Below are 22,100 nucleotides of genomic sequence, written 5' to 3'. Positions count from 1 at the left end.
AAGCATGCTTGGGCTCTGGGGTTTACCCTTACTTAAGAAAAAGAGTGTAACTCTTTCTATCCTCACTTCTTTCTTTCATTTAGCAAGCAGAGAAGAAAGGGTGTCAGAAAGCTTAGGGCAATATCTCTAATCCTGTCCAACTCCAGCCATCAGCCTCGTCATAAAATAGAGCAATAGAATATTAAAGCCAAGAAATCAAATGATTGTTTCAGACGCCCAGTTGAAAATTCTGAGCTAGAAAGGAATTTCAGTCTTGCAGGAGGGACGCTGTCTGAAAGCTGCCTCTCTGAGCCTCTGCAGGGTCCAGGTGCACGGGTGTGCTGTGTGAACACTGGCCGATACCCACATTTTAAAAGGGAAACTCTACACATCCCCAGCTGGTTACATCATTACTCTATCCTATTGTCGTCCTAACACACAGAGAGGAGAGAGGTCTGCTCATCTGCACTTGTGACATCTCTTCATGAGCTGCCTTAGAGAAGCCTCCTACTAATATGTCTTACCTTGCAAACACCAGATAACTCGAGAGGGCACTGGCTTCAAGATAATCACTGAATAATGACCCTTCAGTTGCAGAATCTGCATTCTCTTCTCTCCAGTAAGCACCTGCTTCTATCAAGATCCTAATTCCCAAGAAAAAAAATATGCTTATTCTCTTTCTTTATCCTTGACAAGTCCCTGTCTGTTATGATCAAGGAAAGAAAACAGAAAAGGAAAAAAGATTAAAAAGTGAGCACAGATACGCATGTTTATATGTTTTCCAACTTATTTAAATTGTTAGAAATGCCTTGCAATGGAAAACACAGATACGACCAAACAAAATGTCAATAATATAACCATACATCCAAGTTACATACGGATTCTGCTAGATGTAAGACAATTTGCCAAAGGTGGTTGATACAAAAATAAATAAAATGAGGTCACTTCTCTGAAAAATCTTACAGCCCAATGGAATACAGGATGAAAATATAAGTGACACGGAATATTAGAGGAAAAGAGAAAAATGATCGCCTATTCCCAGAGTCACTAGGAATAGATTACAAAAGATGCTTCTACTTTGCCCCAGGAGAAGGAGTAGAATGACATGCAAAATCCAGGGTGCCCAGTCTTATCTTCATCTCTCAGAATTAACATTTTACAGTGCCTTTCAAGTATATTAATGCTCTTCCTGGATACTGGATATACAATCACAGTTTTAGAAAGCTGTGCATTTTTTTTTTTCCTTTTTCAAGTTAGGATCCCTTGGGGATATGCAAATGCTATGCAGATTGGTGACAGTCTGAGATTTACAGGAAAAGAGGGAATCTGATATCCCATAAAGGACTAAATCGGTGTTCCTGCTTCTCTCTTTTAGCCCCTCATCACCTTGGACAGCAGCATTTCCTTCACGTTCCTAGCAGAGGGGACCAATACCATCACTGTCCAGGTGGCTGCAGGGAATGCCCTCATCCAGGACACGAAAGACATCGCAGTTCACGGTAAGCCCCGTGATGCCCCTTCCTGCCCAGCCAATCTCCTCCATACACCATAGCAGCAATCACCAACTGCTTTGGAAATGCCCCAGGGCATAGGAAAATTAGGTAGGTCCACAAAAGGTATCCAAACCTACTTCTTACCTTGCTCTTGAATAGATACGGAGGTTGTTAGAGAAGCAGATCACGGACAGGCATTTCTTGTCTTCTGTGATGTGTCTGCATCAAAACCTGATGGTCTCATTAGACAGAGATGTATCATAAATTGAAGGAATGCTGAGCTGGAAAGACTATCATAGAAGCATCTAGATCTGATGACCTGCCAAGGTATCTCTCACACACATGTGGCATCCATTCTTTGTTAGGATGGGGACCAGTGATTTCAAAAGCTGGAGGAGGCATGGTCCCTGCTCTTGAAGAACTCACAGCTTAGGCACTGAGATGAACTACACAGAACTGATGTGTTTTCTTTGTCGTTTGAGATTCTGATCTTTGGCTGCAAAGGCTGAGACTAAGGCTGAGAATAGAAAGACAGAGCAAGGCAGGAGAGTGGTAAATAGGGCCACCATTCTGTTCTCAATCCTGGAGAACCACTCTTAATTATTAAATTTCTTTTAAATCAAATTGTGCTTCTACCACCATCCCACAAACCTCCCACATACCCTAAAAACAGCCACTCTACCAGGGTTTTCCAGAAAGTTGTACTGGGTGAAGTATGTGACCCTCTGACTCAGTCTGTATTTCTTCCACCTCACCCCAGGTGAGTGCCTTTTCCTACAAGTCTGCAAACTTGAGGCTCAGGCTCTCTCATCTGGCACCTGGAAGACTTTAAGTAAACATTTTTATTGGCATGTAACTGGGAGTTTGGGGTTATTAGATGCAAACTATTACATTTAGAATGAATAAACAACAGGGTCCTACTGTATAACCCAGGGAACTATATCCAACCTCCTAGGATAAACCAAAATGGAAAAGAATATAAAAAAGAATGTATATATGTATATAACTGAGTCATTTTGCTGTACAGCAGAAATTAACACAACATTGTACATCAACTATACTTCAATTTTAAAAAATTTTTTTAAATACAGAGAAGTGCACAGATCATAAGTGTTTTAGCTTCATGAATTATCACAAAGTGGACAGACCTGTGTACCTACCAATCAGACTGAGAAACTGAATGTTACCCACACCCTAGATACAGGGTTTTGACCTGTTTTCTAACCCCCTGAGGCAGTTTTTCTAGCAGGATCCATGGAACTAAGGGAAGGATAAGAAAAGGCTTCATTCTAATCTAGCCCAATTTATTAATGCTTTATTGTTGCCTCTGCATGATACCATCTATAGCAGCAAAAGTCTCCTTCTTCTGGAGTTTCACAATTTTCTTGCATTTCAGATAATGTTCATTTACAAGAAGAAGTCCTTAAGATTTTAAAAACAAACAAAAATGGTAGGAGCACAAATTTACTTCCAGTCACCAAATGCCACTTTGTTTTAGAAGTCAAGAGACAGGCTGAGAGGAAGGAATTTGAGATGAGGCCACATGAAAGACTGTGCCCTTTCCCTAAAGCACAGTGATCATGGAGTCCCCTTGCCTATCACACCCTCTCTCAGCCTCACTCACACACGCTCTCTCCTTGCAGAATACTTTCAGTCCCAACTCTTATCATTCTCTCCTGATCTGGATTACCACAATCCTGACATTCCGGAGTGGAGGCAAGATATTGCCAATGTGATCAAGCGGGCTCTGGTGAAAGTAAGTTGGCTTTTTCTTTGCTTAAATGTTTATGAACAAAGAACAAGGTGCTGTGGTCCAGAATACATTTTCATGGATGCAAACCACCATTCCGCAGTTAAGTAAAGATTATTTCTCTGTGAAAAGAGAGAGAGAAAAGAAGAATGGGGGAAGTGAAGGATGGGAAGGAAAGATGGAGAGATTAGGCAGAGAGAGACAGAGACAGAGAATCAGTCCAGTGTTCAAGGATGGGAAATTGGCCCCATCTTAATCCTAAATTTTTCTAAGACAGGAGATTGACCCCTTTAATGAAATGATGGCTGGGTCACTCATTGAGTCTTTACTAATATCATTCATTTGGTTGGCTGTTTGCCCACCAAGATTTGGGGTTTTTTTGTTTGTTTGCTTTTGTTGTTGTTTTTTAACCACTCAGACTTCAAGACTCCCACTGACCATATGTGGCCATCAGAAGGGTGCAGGTCAGGAAACAGAGCATGGCGGCAGACTCTGGGGTTATAGAGTTTGCCCAAGGTCATATTTTCCTTAGACAAAGTTGAAAGTTGAAAGGGTTTTGTTAATCCTTTGCTCAGACCTAGGCACTGGACTGTAATAGTGAATAAAACATGGTCAATTCAAAACTGAGAGAATATATTTTGGAATAACACAAAGAGTGGTGATATGAACTTACAGACAGAGGTTGCTAAAAAAAAAAGAAATTGATTATAAATCTTCTGAACAAAATTCTCTTTTAAAACAAAAGTATAAAGTACTAAGCTATAGCCTTTCTTAGTTTACAGATATGATTCCTTATATCATCATAAAGTCCTTGTTTTCCAACAGACACAGTTATAACAGTTATACTGATTTACATTGTGTCCCTAGTAAACTTATTACTTTGCAGTGTGTTCTGCTTGCTGTAGGATGGGAAGCTTACAGTGGGTACAATTTTCCTTGTCCTTTAAAGGTTTCAACAGATTATTGATAAGAATGAAGCTATATCTCATCCTCAAGGCAAATTATAATGAATTTAAAAATCCCATCCATCTTAATATAGTCATTTACTTTATTTTCAAATTATATTTAGATTTTAATGCTTAATTTTTATTTTTGTGTATGGGTTACCATTTTCTGTATTAGTATGCAATTGATATGTATCTTGTACAAAATCCGCTGCTATAAAAGTATATTTCACTATATCAAAAACTATGTTTTCTAAAATAATAACTTTTAAAGTTATAACAGCTGGAGCATTTAACTGAGAAGCTTAGATTTATATTAAATGCTATGATAATGTTTGAATGCTAATTAGATTAATATGAAAGTGCAACTGTCAAAATACTGTATTAAATATTAACTGAAGCCAAAAAAAAAAAAAAAACATGGTCAATTCAAATGTAGAGATAAGTCTAATATGCAGCTAGTTCTATGGTAGAGGCATGGCCAGCATTTCGAAAGAGCACAGAGAAAAGTGCAGTTCACTCTGTCCAGGAAAGTTCAAGCTTCACACACATTTGTGATTCAGTAAATACTTGTGAACTATTAGAATAGTCTTTGGAGGGGATGCTTGAACTCTGTTTGAAAGGATAAATAGTAGTTAACAGAGAGAAGATGATGTCTTTCAGGTAGAATGAACAGCGTGTGCAAAGCCAGGCTCAGTGGAAAGCACAGCATATTTGGGACATGGCAGTTTAGTGTAGCCAATCTATAGGTTATAAGGGCAGGTGTGAATGATGTTGAGCAGGGATGGATTGGTCAGTTTGTAAAGGGTCTGAGAAGCCAAAAGGGGTTTGACATACATCCCGTAGGCTCTGGGAAGTTGTTCTTTCTTTATTATATTGGGTTGGCCAAAAAGTTCGTTTGGGTTTTTCCGTGAGATATTACAGGAAACCCGAACGAACTTTTTGGCCAACCCTATATAAGTAAAAATTCCTGACAATAGATTTATGTTTCAGACACCCATTCTGGTGGCAATGCAGAGGATGGGCTCCAGAGGTGGGAAAGTGAATAGTGTAGGGGGAGATTTCACAAAAGATGACCAGTTAAAAGACTACTGTGATCCTGAAGAGGGACGATTCAAAGGCTACTTAGGCAGTTGAGCAGTAGAATCGGTGACTAATAAAATAAGAGTGTGGATGAGAGGGAGGGAGAAACTTTCTGATTTTCAGAGTAGGACGGGGAGGGTTTTCCTTGCCATTGATCAAGATGGTGACTGTGTAGGAGAAACATGCTTGGGGAACAGTAATCATTTGGTCTTTCATATGAATTTGGAGCACGTGAGAAACAACTGGATGAAGATAAGCAAGAGAGTTGAAGATATGGATTGGGGATCACGTGAGGTTTCCGTGGGAGGTAGCAATGTGGGAGCTGAGGCTGTGGGGCTCTGTAGATCCCCCCACCCAACCCTGAGAGGGAGAGGGGGCGGGGCAGGGATGGATGCTGACGCTTCCCAAGGCAGAAGAGGAAGATCCAGGCAAGGACATGGAGAAGGAGCTGCCAGGAAGGAAGAAGCACAAATAAAAAAGAGAATGATATGAGAGCATTCCTGTGGGCAGTTGTCCACAAGAAGAACTTCACCTCACATCTGTTTATAAAGAGATTGTTCCTAGAGAGGGATGAAAATGAAATTGGTCTTGTATGCCTTCGACTGTGAAACATCCAGGATTGTGTGGGATTTTGTATGACTGGAGTTAGGTCCCTCCAAGGTCCCTAGCCAAGTGACGCACCCTGAGACCACTCTTCCCTGGGACACAGGGTCACACCAGCCACAACACTCAGAGGCGCGTCCCCTTCTCTCAACTGGGTGATTGTCTGACCTCAGTCTGGTCTCTGAGACTTACTTCCCCTGGCTGGTTAGGATAAGGCCATCTTGCCTCCCAGTAGGAAACTGAGACATCTGGCAAAGCCTCTTCAGGCTGCACGGGGATGCCTCCCCACTTTGGAGGGCTTTTCAGGCTTCTGACTGCCGCTTGCTAGTTCTCTGCAGGTTGGCACTCTCTCTTTCCTGCATCACATTCCTGAGCGTTAACTCCAATCTCTAGTTCCAAATAAGAATCAGAGCTGAGCTAAGGGGAGAGAGCCCCTCTGCTTCTATTCAATCCAGTGTCTATTCTTTCCTCCAGGTCAGGCATCATTTGGAACAATGAGGTAGCCACAGAGTTCGCCCCCCGCCCCCCTGGAATGTCTGGGCAAACATATAATAAGAAGTTATCAGAGAAAAGAACGTAGCAGACAGACATACTCATATGTTACTGTGGACATGATCTAAGTTCCTTTCATGGTAATCTGGAGGTGCTGGGGGCGAGAGACCGACACGGAACAGGTCACTGCAGACGAGGTAGTCAGGGTAGACTTCTTGGAGGAGGCAGGTGTTTCAGCCAAGTCAAAAACTCTATATATCGTATTTGGATTGACAGAAGAAGAAGTTTTGTTCTGGATATAAAGACCTTCCAGAGACACATAGGAAAGAACAGGCCTACTCTTTACACGGGAGAACTCAGAGTTTTGTTTTCTTAAGGAATTTGCCTTCAGACGGAAGCTTACGTTTAGTTTTTATACAAAAACAATATAATCCTTTTACTAAACACTCAGGAATAGAAAAATTCATTCACTGCTTCAACATCTTAACAGAACTTTTAGTGCTTTGTTTTATTTTTTATGTTTATTTTTTATTTTTATAGAGTTGTAACCAAAGAAATGTGAGGTAATAGATCAGGATACAGCTGCCGTTAAGTGTTTTTCCATGTTGCCTCCCTGTACTAATTATCATCTTAATGGTAGTATAACCATTATTTACTTAACTTTTTAGAATATTTGAGTCTTTCCCATTTATTTGACATAAATAATGTTCTGAGTGTTTCTTCCTCCATATGGCTTTTCCTATATTTTGGATCATTTCTTTAGGACAAACACTCCAAGTTACAGTTACTGAATGAAGGGTCTGAATATTTTTATGACCTTCCAGTAAGTCTTTTGAAAACCAAATCGGCAACATGTATCCATTTTTAGTGCTGCCAGCAACAATTGAGGAAACCTCTTAATTGAAGCCTCACCAGTATTAGCTACTGTAACTTAACAAAAAATCCTGCTTTAGTAAGCGAAAACAAGAGCTGCTTTGCTCTTTTTTTTTAATTTGCCTTTTCCCATGTTTGTTTATAACTTCCTATTCTTCATTTGCAGCCAGTCTGTTCATGTTTTAGCCAGAAGCTCTAGTCCTCTTAGTGTAGAAAAATGGAAAATATGGGAAGAGCTTTTGCCAATATTGCCAGCAGACAGTATTTTGAAAATCACTTGTAGTAGTATTTTAGTTTCAGTACAAATGTATATAAGAGCAGAGGAGGAAGTAAAACTAATAATTCTCTACCTGGCAGTTCGAGGGGAAAACAGAAAAGAAGCCTGGATATATATTGGAAACTGTGCCTTAAATGCTGCATTTAAAAAAATGTATAGTCCATATCCTTGTTATTGACTTGGGGAAGGCTGGCTCCTCCAGGACCCCATTCTTTGGTCTGAACATCTTTGCAGGTAACCAGCATCCCAGAAGAGCAGATCCTAGTTGCCGTGTTCCCTGGCCTCCCCACTTCTGCAGAGCTCTTCATCCTTCCCCCCAAGAACTTGACAGAGAGGAGGAAAGGCAATGAAGGGGACCTGGAACAAGTAAGTGAAAGAAACTAACTTGGTAGGAGACTTGCCTCCACCTCATAATCTAAGGGGACACAAAGTATTTCCAGCCAAAAGGTGAGATGAGCCCTTTCCTATGGGTCCATCAGGCTGTCACTCTTTGTCCAGCACCCAGGGCTTTGGAGAACAGTCAGCCTTACCTAGAATAAACACAAATGCATAAACACTGGAGCATTCAGCTACACAGGAAGGAAGAGTACCCCTGAAGTCATTCATTCCAACAGTTGCCATTCCTGCAACTTGCTCATGTCTCCCACCCAATGACTTGTTCTGGGGAAAAGAGATGGGGGAGATGAGGAGAGGAATTTGAGTTTCCCTATCTATTTCTGGGGAAATGTGCTTCCTGTCTTTAAAGATCCTAGTCAGTAGAAGTTCTGCTTCTAGGAAGAAAATGAACTGCTTTTAAACATGTGTCTTTGGAAAGAGATGGATTGCCTCATGTTGCTTTGACTAAGGAAGCAGCATTCCCAAAAGGGGTCGTGATTTACTGTCCTTATCAAATGGCATATAGTTCTTGTGGTCTGCATACTAGCCTAGAAATGAAGTCAGTGGTGGTCCCGTGGTTCTCCTTCTCTTCCTGCTCTTGCTGGGGTCTTAATTGGCCATGCTTTGCTTTACCCTTCCATGCTCCTGTGATGCTAAGTTAGAAGCAGAAATAAGTGAGAAGGAGGCCGCTAGAAATCAGCATGAATCAGACACATTTGCTCCCATACGAGTTAATCACTGTACAGATGTCTTCCACATCCCTCTGCTACCCACCTGGCTGTCACCCCATCCCCACATCCATCCACAGTCCTCTGCGAGCTGCACAGATGCCATCATGGTCAGTTTCTCTGGAAAATGAAGCGGATCCTTGCATTGCAGGGCTGCATATTGAAATTGGCCAGATATAAATTCAGCTTCTCAATGCGTACATCCCTTTTACAAGACCTCTTTACTCTGAAATAGCAAGTGGCATGTGTGAACTATATTTGGAAGCTCCAGTGTCCATCCATTTAGATAAATAGGTAATTACGGTGATGAATAGCAGCTGTGATATTAAGGCGCGTACAGTGAGATAAGAGTTAGGGACAACAGCCTTAGTCTGCCTCAGCTTTCATGTGGGAATTACACAGTGATTAAATCGATGTTACGTGTTCCGAGACTTGCTGGGGAAAAGTAAAGAGGAAGAATTATCCCATAAAAAGGAGGCAGCTTCTCCTTTAATGTTTGCCGCCCATTGTCTCTAAAAGAGAAACAGCAGAGGAGTAGGCTGGGGTGTATGTGCCTGCTTTAATCCTGGCAGGGGCTTTTCTACCCTGTGCGTATTGCTTGTTCAGATTAAAGAACTAACGGTTGGTCAGTTGACTTTCTTTCATTGGGACCCACAACAGGTCTCTCTATGGAAAGTTACACAGGTTTAAAAGGCACTGAACTGGGAGCTGAATGAAACCTCTATATCCGTTGTCAACTCGAATTCACTAGGTTGACTGTGGACACGCCTCTCTCTGTCTCACTCTCCTCTCCAGTATAAGCGAATAATACCAGCTGTGTCCTTGGCTTCCCAGGGCTCTAGGGGCTGGGAGAACCAGATGGATAAAAATGTTCCAAAATCCTGTCCTCTGAGTGAACATGATCATTTCTTGCCTATTGACCCTGGTTTCTTATTCCATGAGAGAGCACGGTCACATGACAGTTCTTCCCATGCAGCCTCTCTCTCTCTCTTTTTTTTTTTTTTTTCTCCCCAGATTGTAGAGACGCTGTTTAATGCTCTAAACCAAAATTTGGTCCAGTTTGAGCTGAAACCAGGGATTCAAGTCATTGTGTATGTCACACAGCTGACTTTAGGTGAGCGCCTGTTGGGATTCGTGGGGTGGGGGGGTGGGGTGGTGCTCTGATATCCTGGAGAGAAAAGGGAGGAGATACTTACCAAACACTTCTCCATAAATGCCCGTAAATGGCTTTGTGTAGTGATGGCAAAGAAAGATTAATCACATCTTTCTTGAGGCTTCCTGTTAAGGTGGCAAGAAGACTTTCTTAGAAGCGGCTTTGCTATTGAATTGCTAGATGATCTTGGGGAAAAACCTACAATTTCTTTGGGCTTTGGACTTTATTATGTTTTTTTTAATCTATAACAGTTGGGGTTGTATGAGGTAGTCCTCAGGCTCTCTTAATTTCTATGATTCTCTGATTCAGTGAATCTTGGTTGGAAGACTAGATCAAATAACTTTAAAACTCTCTTTGATTTATCATGTGTAACTCTAAGTAGAAAAAGTGACCAGCTCTAGGCGGTTGATTTGTGAAAGGAATAAAAAGAGGCGTGTCCCATTGGGCATCTACCTCTGGCTCTCTGGGGAAGCCTATGTGCTGAACGTTTCTAATTAATAAAAACTTTTCAGATGAGAAGGTCCCAAACGTACCCATCCAGCAGTGTTTTACCACAACAGTATAGAGGCAGAGATTGAAACACTCCATCAGTGTTTAAGCCAGAGTTCCCAATGGGCCACCTATGATCATGTTGACAGGCAATCGGGCTGTCTAAGAGAAAGAACATTCAAGCCCTATTCCTACTCCCCTTAGCTGCGTACAGTTTACACAAGGAGCAGCAAGTTTCCCCAGGCAGAGCAGATCCCTAAGAAGCTGTAGATCAGGGGTACCATTCTCATCATTGAAGCGAAGCTTCCTCTGCCCAGATAGCATGCAGGGCAATTGGAGGCTGGATATAAGGATGGAGTCCAGCTGGCTTCCTTTCTCCAACGGATGCTCCCTCCAGCTAATAGCTTCCAAGTGAGCAAGTCTGTTCTTTCTTCCTAGCTCCACTGGTGGACTCCAGTGCTGGGCACAGCAGCTCAGCCATGCTTATGCTCTTGTCAGTGGTGTTTGTCGGCCTGGCGGTGTTTTTGATCTACAAATTTAAAAGGTATGTGCTACCATCACTCAGTTTTAATCGTGGGGCTAGATTCATGGGAGCTGATTCCTCCTGTAACCGACATTCCTAAACTCATCCTAAATAGGTAATTTTAACTGTCCCTGAAGCTCTGCTTGGCATTGGCGAAGAACAGGAAGGGTTTAGGGTCAGGGAATAAAGGAGCTTAAGAATCTGAACGCTCTCCAGTTTATAATTATGTTGAGTTAGGAAAATGAGGGGTAGCCTATGAAATCAGTTAATTCTCTTCAAGAGAAGTTTGAGGGGTTTTCAAACCTCACCTAAGTTTCTGAAGTAAGGTCTCAAATATTTAAGAGATCTTTTTCTACAGCTTACCACCCATTCAGGGTGGTTAAGTGGAGAAAATGCAGCTGAAATCTGGTTACGCATATATGCACACACACATATTTTCTTATCTTGTATTGCTGATATCCAACATCTCTGTTTAAATTTGCATGCTAAAATATGCAATTTTATACTCCTCCCTATTTTTCCTGTTTCTAGAGGGAAATTGATCAGGAAAACCAAACCCCACTCGTATTCAAAAGTTATTTTAAAAAAAAAAAAAAAAAAAAAGTTATTTTTGAAGGCCAGAGGCGGGGGCGGGGTGATGTAATAGGATACTTACTAAAAACAAGAAATTGAAATCAATAATTCTGTACCATTGTTTGGATAATGTAATACATCTACCAAGAGATATGCTGGTTAAGAGTATGAACTCAAAAATCAGACCCAATTTTAACTTTCAACATTTGCAACCTTAGGCAATTGAATTTGCCTCTCTAAGCCCTCATTTCCTAATGTGTAAAATGGAAAAACAATAATACTTTGTAGGTTTGCTGTATGTTTTCGAGGTAATAATATCTATATCTAGTACATAATAAAAAATCACAAAAGCTAAGCTACTATAGATAACATGCCTCCCAAAGGCACCTCCTGTGTTACAAACTGGCACATAGTAGGGCTCAGACATATCAGTGGCATAGAAATGTGCTTCATAGGAAGCCTGGGTAAAGTAAAAATATCATTAATTATTGTCAGATGAGTTTTGAAAGTATAACTTGGTCCTGGGAGTTTTTCTAGACACTGAAGGTAATGCTTTTAGATTTTGGAAGAGATCAGTGGTAAAGGTGCTTCACTCTCCCTCCCCCGCCCCCAGCCCCCATCAGCTCTCCTTTAGTGGATTTCTCAGGCTTAAAAACACCAGTTTTACTCAATAGACATCTCAGCATTAGCCAAAACAGCAGGAATTCTTAAACACTCTCCACTAGAAGGACAGAGTGGGGTTTACCTTTCTACTCAATTTATAGACCAGTTATGTGAGTTCACATCCTCTTGGATCAAGATGGGTCAACCCACCTGCCATGTTCCCTTTGAAGAAGGGGAAAAGCCTTCATATCCAATTAGCGAGCAAAGATTCAATATAGAAACAGTCTGGTCAAAGCAACACCCATTTATGGGTGCACTTCAGTTACACACAAAGCACACTTTCATTCATTCAAGGATTTGGTTGTGGGGAAGGCTGGTGGTTGCTGGGACTTGAAGATCAATTAACCCAAATGTATCACCTTCTGGCTCCTAGACCTCCATCCTTGCTGAGGACCAGGGCCAATAGAAGTCCTGCAAAGAGGTATTTATGTCAGGTGTCTCCAAATTAAGGCAAGATCTGCCCTGTGACTTAGAAAGTTTTCTGCTCTCTTGTAAATGTTGCTAAACTCCGTAGACAGTCAACTTACTAATGTCGCCATCTCTTAATGTGCAGACTTTAATACTTGAATCTATGCCAGTTAATGGCATCTCTGAATTATTCTACCTCTGTTGTCCCCAGATATCAGCCAACCCTTTCTATGTCCCTGGCAGGGAATCAGGATACAGGAAACAAATACTAGTCAAACTGGATAAATGGTTTGAGTCAATTAAGAGTAACCAATCATCAGTTACCTTTTCTTTTCTAGTCACCTTTTCTGGAAGTTTTCCTCCCAGTGCCCAAGCCCTTTGGCAGAGGTCCTTTTGGATCTCCCTTTGTTTCTCTGGTCTCCTTTCCCTCCTCACCACCTGGAACTCCAGTGATGGCTATATGGAGGGTGCATAGCTTGCTGACAAGTAAAGGTCAGGTTCTTATCCATGATTCCTAGAGTCTCCTCTGCTTCTTTCATTTCTGTCCAATAGAACTTTCTGCAAAGATGAAAACACTCCATAATCTATACTGTCCAATACAGTAGCCACTGGTATGGTGGAGAAACTGAATTTTTAATTTTATTTAACTTCAATTAATTTAAATTTAAATAGCTACAGCTGACTAGTAAACACTTTGATGGCACAGGCTAGGGAAAGGGTAATTCTGTTTCTGTTTCCAAATCACTGGCCATGCTGTTTTCAAACCCCGAAACTTTCTCTCTGCCATCTCCAGCATTAATTCATTAAGCCATGAATTTATTCAGCAAACATTTATTGAGCACCTGCTGTGTGCCAGGCACTGAAAACAATCTCAGTGTCCCAAGTGGTCACTTAATAGAGGAAGAATAGAATTATTTAAAGGAATCTTGGGGATCATGGTAACTCTATTCTCCTTCCTCTGTTAAGTGACCACATTTGATCTTATTCTTGGATAGTGACTGCTATTTTGTGATATCTTAGGGAATATAAAAATCATTTTGAGATGGCTTTTATTTTCTGAAAACTTCCTAACAAGACCTTCTTTCTATACTGTAGGTTTGTTTTTTCTTATTATCCAAGAAAACTTTTGAAATTTTATATTTCTTCCAGTCTTTTTTCAGTAAGGCTTTCATCACAGTGCGAAGCCTACTTTGCTTTTGCTAAATTCCTCCCACGGACTTCTAATACTTAATCATAGTTGGAACAAACAAATAAAAACTGAAATTTATATAGGTGACTTGGATTGATCCATCTTACTCCTCTTATTAAAACGTACATGAATGAATAGCCCAAGACGTGCCTCTAAATCTCATTTCCCACCTTTCTTATCTGCAAAAGTGGGGTTTAGTCTTGACTTATTGTCTCAACGGTCCTACAAGTGGATGTGTTAAGAAATAAAAAGCAATTTGAAAAAAATTTTAAATGCTGCAAGTTGTGACATAAAATTCATTCCCTTCCAACCATCTATTAAAAATATTGAAAAAATATGCCCGTTTTCAGAGATTAAAAAAAAGTGAACAGTCTTTATAAGGGCAAATTTATCCAAATTCTCACAGGTATCAATCATTAAAAAAGCAGGAAAAGGGAGGCAGTGACCTCTGGCTACAGCTCTGAAGTACCCAGACTTGTGTGATCAGGAATGGTTTGACTGCCCCCAGCACCTAATAAATATTACAGTTGATCCCAGCGTTCATGAGTAATATGTACTTTTATGATTAGAAGAAATCTAAGTCGTTAGGCTGCCTTTCTATTTAGATAAGAAGAAAGTGAGGGCCAGCATGAAATTTTAATTACACACATTTAGAGAGCCTGCGGTTTGCTGCCTCACATAGAATCTCTTCACTTAAAGTTCTTGTAAATCATAGTAAGCTGGTTTAGACCAGTAAGAGTCAGGAGGACACCTCCCTTAATGTATGGAAAGCAACCATTAAAAACATGAAAACTGGACATAAATGAAAGGTAGGAACTGTCCATGTTTTAAACATATTTTGGGATCTTTCCTTCCAAATTAGCTATGGAAGACCTTATTAAATGCCTCACATTCTACCTCATTGTGGGGTTGGAGTAGGGAAGGGAATGTAGATGCTTGAAAATACCACTGGTTGGCACTAGGGTAACAGAGTGATTCTGCTTCATACTTGCACAGAATGTTCTGGTTTGGGGTAGGTGTCAGATGTCTCAAGTTTTAATAACATCTATGCCAGTAATCAGCTTCATGAAATGTCTGGACTTCAGACCAATTTCCCCATCATTTAGTGAGGTAAGAGAGGGCTCTTCTACCTGTAAAATTCTAAGATAAAGTGTGGTCTTTTTGTTTGAGAACATAATATATGAAAATAGAAAGAGCATAGGCTTTGAGGTCATTTATTCATTTATTTGACAAATACTTACTGAACGTAAACCACATGCCAAGCACTGTGCTAAGTTAAGTGTAGAGCAGTGAAAATGGAAAATGTAGACCTTGCAGACATGGGGCTTTTTGTGGGAGAGAAAGACAGACAGAAAACAAGTCCACACACATAGCCTATTCCATCACCCTAAACCAACACCCTATTCATTTCTTTCATAGACACCATCCCATAATTACATATTTATGACGGGAGAGATTGGGTGGTCAGGAGAGATTAGGTGGAGATTGGGTGGTCAGGAGAGGCTCTCAGAAGTGACATGTAAGCCAAATTCTGAGGGACAAGAAGGACACCGTCACGAGAAGAGTAGAAGGAGGTGTGTTACGGAGGGAACAGTTGATTCAAACCTCGTCCCCAAGGTGGGGACGAGTCTGATGTATCAGAATCTTGAAACTCAAAAGTTTGGGTTTCAGACCAGCAGCATCAGTACCACCTGGGAACTAGGCAGAAATGCAGAATTTCAACCCATCCGGTTCAGGCCTGTAGAGTAACAAATGCATTTTAACAAGAACCTGGTGAGGCATAAGCATATTGAAGTTTGAGAAGTGCAGGATTAGAAGAAGTCAAAGGAGGCTACAGAAGCTGGAACACAGTGGGTCAGGAGATGATGGAGGTGGGTCAGGAGATGAATACTCCAGCAGATTTCAGTTTGAACCTACCCGCTCCTCCAACCTCACGTCTGTCTGCCTTGTTTCCAAACCTCCTACCTTCGTGTCTTTGAAGGAAGTTATTTAGCTTCTCTTAATCCTTGCCTTGATCCTCTCCACAATCCTAAAAGAAAGCTATTGTTATTCCTATTGAACAGATGAGGAAACTGACTATGGAAGTATTTAAGATACTTGGCCCATGGATGGTGTTCTAAAAATGGTAGCAATGGCTATAAGTCTTTTATTTCTTGGCTATTCATAAAGAAAACCAATGTGAATTGATGAAACTGATACAAACTTAGAAAAAGCTGTCTTTTCACTATGATGCAACCTTATGAGTCGCAAAGTCCAGCTCCTTTGTAAATGTTATAACTGGTAAATGTTTTAAGGGTTTTAGTGCACACTTGGTCGATAGCGTTGCCCTTCTGTTTACACCTGCTGGTTTTGTGCCTCAGAGGAAGGTGCATGCCTCCGGGAGTTCTGTGGCTTACCTCTCCCCTGGGCATCTGGGTCCCTCCTTGTGTTCACTGCCCTCATGGGGACAGTATCTGGGTGGCCAGCCCCTTTCCCTGATACTGGTCCTGTAAATAGCTTCTTCCTCCACCTTATCACCCAGGATTTCCCAGTTGCCCCAGTTGGGCATGCCCCGTGATCGTAATCTGATTTTGCTCTGCCCCATATAGGAAAATCCCCTGGATTAACATCTATGCTCAAGTCCAACACGACAAGGAGCAGGAGATGATTGGGTCAGTGAGCCAAAGTGAGAACGCCCCCAAAATCACACTCAGTGACTTCACCGAGCCCGAGGAACTGCTGGACAAAGAGCTGGACACCCGGGTCATAGGTATGTGTACTGGTATCACCAGGCTCCTGAGTCCTCTGTCCTCCAGACCCTGAGTCAGCCAGCCTATGTGGGCTGTCCTTCAGATGGGACTAGTCTGGAGGGTGGGGGGAGAAAACAGTTGGCTACAGCGACATAATCATGTTTTAAAGTGTCCGCCACCTCTGACCACATGAAATTGGCAGAACTTTTTTCTCTTAGAAGTAGATCAAGATCAAAAGTGCTGGAGTCTGAGTGGGAGAGGGTTGAGGCCAACTATTACTGTTGGACTTTATTTTTTCTATAAAGCAAAAGCATTATACGTCCCAATAATCACGTGAATAGGAACTCTGCCATCAGATAGCCCTGGATTCATTTTCTTGCTCTACCAATCTTCTAGCTCTGGGACCTCTCTGTGCCTCATATTCCTCATCTGTGAAATGGGAATAATAGTATCTGCCTTCTAAGATTGTTGTGATCATGAAATGACATATATCATTAGCACAGTGTCTGCCACATAATACGTGTTCAGTACCTGTTGGCTATTAGTATTGTGATCAGCAGAGTATAAGACGGCAAGGTATTGCTCCTACCTTGTGTGCTGGGGTGGGAGATGGCAAACATTAAACATAGGTAAGATAAGCCAGTGAGCTGGTAGGATAGACTACCTAGGTGCCCTATTTCATAAGCACACATTAAGGTGGCTTGGTATTTAGCAATAAATAAAGCACAGACCCATGCCCTTGTGACAGGTACATCCTTACCTCCCTCTGTCTTCTCTCCCCTGCAGGAGGCATTGCCACCATTGCAAACAGCGAAAGCACAAAGGAGATCCCCAACTGCACTAGTGTTTAATACCAACAAGCCACGTGGTCAACCATCTTTCTGACTTTTTATTTTTGATGGTTCCTATTACTCTTATTATGGAAAAATGAAAATGTCTTTTTTACCTTTTGTTTACCAAGGGCCCCTTCATAAATAGCAGGCTTAGCTTTGGTAGGCGAAGGCATTCGTAACTGATTAAAATGAGACACAAAGAATAAATGGCTGTATTTGTGTTAAGGGCAAAGGATGCATCTTCCCATGGCTTTCTTGCTTCATTCTGCCATTGACAGTGCAAGGAATCTTGTTTTCCTTGCGGTCTTTCTCTCCTTTTATTTTTTAAGTTGGGTTGGCTTTCCACTAACCTCCCATCCTCCCCCCGACAAGCCCAAATCACCAGTACCCGCCTCCTCCCTCCCAGCACGCACCTAAAACGTAAACCATTTCCCAGTTAGGTCTGCAGGAGGAAGGTTTGTGGGGAGTGAGCGTAGCTGCAGGAAGCGTGCACACCTGTCGGAAGAGGCCCTGCCCCGTGCATGTCCATTGCAAGCTGCAGATGGCTTATTGTATATAGTTACAATGTAAGTAGCTCTTTATTTCCTGAGAAATAATTTAATGTTCAGTAAAAAAGAAAACAGAAAAAGGAAAGATGTGTCTGTTGGCTTATGCACCCACCTTCAGAGCTGACCCACCCCCAGGCCTGCTTGACGCTGGGTTCTGGATGCTCTCCAGTTGTCTGTCACACTTAACTCTTGCATCTCTGTGTCCCTGCCATTGCTGGTTTCTATTTCTGTATATAAAGGGGGGAGGGGGGAGGGCCTCTTCGAAACACCTAGCAAAGGAAGGACGAGAGTGACATCATAGAACGTGGGATTTTTTTTGGTCCCATCAGTGATGTGAAAGAAGTTGCCAGATGAAGCCCAGTACAGACTTCAGACTGGAACCCAGATGGGGAAACAAGGCTTCCCCTCCGCAAGGATGAGGTTGAGGATAGCTGTGGGCCTGAGGTTTTCTCTAAAGAAGCCAGGCAATGGATCTAAAAAGATGACATTCTGTTTTCCAGTTGGATTCCATGGAATTGAATAATGCTTATGGGGAATTCTCTGGCTATTCTTACCCCAGAAAAGTCCCTTGGGCACTAGGTTAAGCCCAGTGAGTGCCTCAGCCTGGGAGAAGTTAGAGGTGGGAGGGAGCCGGCCTTCGTGGAATCCTGTGACGGTGCAAACCCTGCAGGCCCCAGAGGGGTGTAGCCTTTAATGATCTTAGTCAAAGTTGATTCTCGCAAAGCTGTGCCGCTTGCTTGTCAGATGTACACAAGTACACAACTTCCTTAAAGTCAAATGTCTACCTTCAGCTCCCTGAAGGCAGTTCTTGCATCTGGGGCGAGTGACTTTCAAAGCCAGTGTTCTCTTTTCCTGCACCCCAGCCCCTTCACACGGTTCATGTGTCAGTTCTTTTTAGGAGGGTCACTTTAAGCCATGCTGTAAGCATTGTTTTATTTTCAGGATCAGCCTGAGTGTACTTGTTTTATAAAAATGATACACTGTATATATATATGGGAGAAAAGGCTGAATTTTTTACCTGTTCATTTTTGTGGGATATTGTTCACATCCTTCTCTGTGAGACCCTGAATGTGACCTTGAGAAATCGGACTGGCTACATCATAGATCAGAATTAGGAATATTTCTAAAGATCTTGCTTTTTCGTTTCAAGGGTTAAATGGGGCAGACAATTGCAATACTTGTACTAAACACTGGAATACAAATGCATGAGTCATATCTATATATACAGTATATGTACATATACTGTCCTTGGTTTTATTGTTCCATTTGAATATTTCTACTGTAAAAAAAAAAGACAGTGGTTTTGAAATTGTTGAAAATAAATGTATTTTTGTACATCAAAGCTATATACCTGGCTGAGAGTTCTCTCTTTGGGCAGTTGCCTTGATCTGTTGTATTATTCGACTGTTGCTGCAACAATGCTCCATGGGAGAAAAAAAAAACGACTAGCTTATGACAACAGATATTGATGTTTCGCTTGTGAGTCTTCAGGTTGGCTGTGATTTGGGTGAGCTCAGCTGGGACTGACCAGGTTCTCCTGGGCTAGTTTGGATGCAGGCTTCAGTTGTTTGAAGTCTGCTCCATGAGCTGTCATCATTCTGAGACCAGCAGCTACCCAGGGCATGTTATTTTCATGGTGGATTACGGAATTCCAAGTGAGGCCAGCAGCATCCTCTATCCTCCAAGGCCTTGGCTCAAAATGGCCCCTCTATTTACTGTCACTGACGTTCCATTAACTAAAGAAAACCATATGGCCACGTTCAACATCAGTGAGCTAGGGAAATAGACTCCGGTGCAAAGCATTACTAAGTTACATGACAAGAGGTGTGGATATATAATTCCAATCTACGGAGGGTAAGAAGAATTGAGAACAATAGTTCAACCTATTCTACCTACTCAGTTTCTGTGACCCCCATGGGGAACTTACATTAGATGGCCCATTTGAATCAGTATCCAAGTTCCCCATCTCAAATGAGCAGAAGTCTTGGTAACCCCAAGGCCTTTGAGTCCGACACAAGCTCCCAGTGAGTGGTAGAGGTGGGACTCCAACTCAGGTCTTAAAGATTTCAACAGGAGAAATGAAAAGAGGAGAGGAAACCAACATGACATATATCCTTTTTTTAAACCTTTTTTATGCTGTTGATGCATGAAACCAGCAACAAATCTCTTTCCTACACCAAGTAAGGAATTTGGAAGGAGGAGTAACTGGCTTTCTTGTACATTCGGTAATAATGGAATGTGAACTAAGTGCCTAGAATGAGGGCTGCAAGTTAGATGTTTTAATTATTTAGTATTCAAATATGTGATAAACTTCCATGGATCCCAGAAACCCAAGAAACCAGAAGTTTTGGTCAATAATTTGCTCCCATATTTTGGATACTGACTGACTATTCTGGAATCATATTTTCTGAACTCAGTTGAAGATATAGGATTAAACAAAGGTGGTTTTCTTTCAATTTGTGAATGTATTTAAAAATTGTGTATTATTCTTGGTATAACTTTTCTTGACTTATACTCACCTTTTAAGAAGATTTACATTATGTAAGTACCTTCCTCAAATATTGAGAATGTCACATGGTACCTCTAAAAGAAGCAGTGAGTTTTTGGGTCTAACTCCATTGGTTTATAATATAAAGTGCCTAGACATCTTTAAGGGATTTTTAATGGTTTTGAACTTCCCCAATAATGTGAAGTGTCTAATAGTCCTATCCCAAGTCAAAGGAGAATTAGTTTTTGCTTTCCATGAGATCTGAGTTCTTCTCATGTTAATTTTATGTCCCGGTTGATAAAATTGCTCCACCAGAGTAAAGAGGAAGAAAGTGAAATAAAGTGGTAAAACAGTGTGAATCAGTGGGTTCATTTGGGCAAAGTCCTGCTATGAATATAGCCTCTGTATCCACCACCAGCATAGGCCTGTCAGATTTCTCAGTAGAAGGCAGGCAAAGGCAGACGGCAGAGGGTGTGATTGGCTTTGTAGCTGGTTCTATGCAGGGTCTCTCACCAGTAGTGAGGACACTGCATCAGAACTGTCTTCTCTAAGGCAATTCTAGACCGGAGAAGCTAGCTTGCAGAAGCATTCTGGGGCTAGAGCCCAGCTTTCAGCATCATAAGCAGATTCTCTGAGGATTCTCATGTGCACTAAAGTTCAAGAATAACTGCTCTGCCACTAAAATAGTTCAGGGAGAGTTACGGGTAAAAGCCACCTCCCCTGGCTCCTGTTACCGTGATACAAGGCACCTTAATCTACAGAAGTGAGAACAGCTTCCAGATTTGCTCATTTCCTCCTGGGCAACAGCTGCAACTGTGGGAGAGTCGCCCGACTGAGTTATCTAAAACAAATCACACTATGAGTCAAGGTGGTGATGGATTGTGCCTTGGAACAAATAGTAAGCCAGGAATTAGGAGATCTCTGACTTTTAGCAAGTCATTCTAGACCACAGTTTCCTTATTTGTAAAAGGAAAACGCTTTATGGCCTGCCTCACTGGCTAGTTTTGATTTCCAGAGATGTGAAAAGCATACTGCCAATTCCAAAATTATTGAGAGATGACTAGTACTTAGGAGTACTTAAGAGAACTCTCTTCTTCTGTAGAGGGATAAACTGAGGCTCAGAGAGGAAAGTGATTTCCCTAAGGCTACACAGCAAATTAGTTCAGAGCTGAAGATAGAATCCATGTCCTCTTTACTGTATGGCAGTATTCTTTCTACCACGTGCCTCCCCAGCAAATGCTAAACTGATTGGACTGCCCATCATTGAGAGTCAGTCGAGAGCCTGATGGATATGGCAATATGTCCCCCGTATTTACAATGTCCAGAACGCTTTAGAATCTAACTTCCCGAGTGGGCTCATCATTCAGTGGCTCACGACCCTCCACATGCCATTGCCCTGCTGATGCACTGGTCTAGTTGCCCATGGCCTGATGCCTATGCTTCCCTCACTGGACTGAAATAAGGCTGCTCAACAGACAGCTGCCAGACCCCAGCTTCACACACCGCGCTGCTCTCCTTTCAAAGCATTTGGCCTTGTTCAGAGGGAAGAAGGCCAGAGAGCAAACATAAGCAATGGGAATGCCTCATCCTGACTCACACCCCAGATCCTGCCAAATTCTCTTGTCTGGTCCAGTGGTACTGCCAAAGGGGCCATGTAGTCCAACGATTACCTCCCAAAGTACTACTGCATCTCGATGTCCCTTAAACTTAGTTTAATTACTGCTAACTTTACAGTAGCAGAGTTAAATTGCTCTTTGCCTCGATGCTTTCAGGCTGTATATCATTATGAGATACAGGTTCATTCAGAGAGGAACCAGTGGGACATTGTATATGAAAAACAGAAGAGAGCCTCTGCTAGTGTTCAATTTATTTGGAGACTCAGATTCTCAATAAAACTTGAACGCACT

General features: G+C 41.8%; 1 protein-coding gene across 1 annotated transcript in view; it reads left to right on the top strand.

Moving 5' to 3' along the window:
- The window catches only part of SORCS3 (sortilin related VPS10 domain containing receptor 3), a 588,465-nt gene extending 569,414 nt beyond the window's left edge, over positions 1 to 19,051 (top strand). Inside the window, exons 21-27 of the mRNA XM_036828794.1 lie at positions 1,355 to 1,478; positions 3,116 to 3,228; positions 7,729 to 7,860; positions 9,612 to 9,711; positions 10,678 to 10,783; positions 16,184 to 16,344; positions 17,111 to 19,051. Of these exons, the coding sequence (XP_036684689.1) occupies positions 1,355 to 1,478; positions 3,116 to 3,228; positions 7,729 to 7,860; positions 9,612 to 9,711; positions 10,678 to 10,783; positions 16,184 to 16,344; positions 17,111 to 17,175 (801 nt within the window). The 3' untranslated portion in view covers positions 17,176 to 19,051. The remainder of the gene's footprint in view (positions 1 to 1,354; positions 1,479 to 3,115; positions 3,229 to 7,728; positions 7,861 to 9,611; positions 9,712 to 10,677; positions 10,784 to 16,183; positions 16,345 to 17,110) is intronic.
- The last annotated feature ends 3,049 nt before the right edge of the window (positions 19,052 to 22,100 follow it).

The sequence above is a fragment of the Balaenoptera musculus genome, chromosome 16, assembly GCF_009873245.2.
Source record: "Balaenoptera musculus isolate JJ_BM4_2016_0621 chromosome 16, mBalMus1.pri.v3, whole genome shotgun sequence".
NCBI classification, from domain to species: domain Eukaryota; kingdom Metazoa; phylum Chordata; class Mammalia; order Artiodactyla; family Balaenopteridae; genus Balaenoptera; species Balaenoptera musculus.
This window is presented reverse-complemented; position numbering and strand designations above follow the sequence as displayed.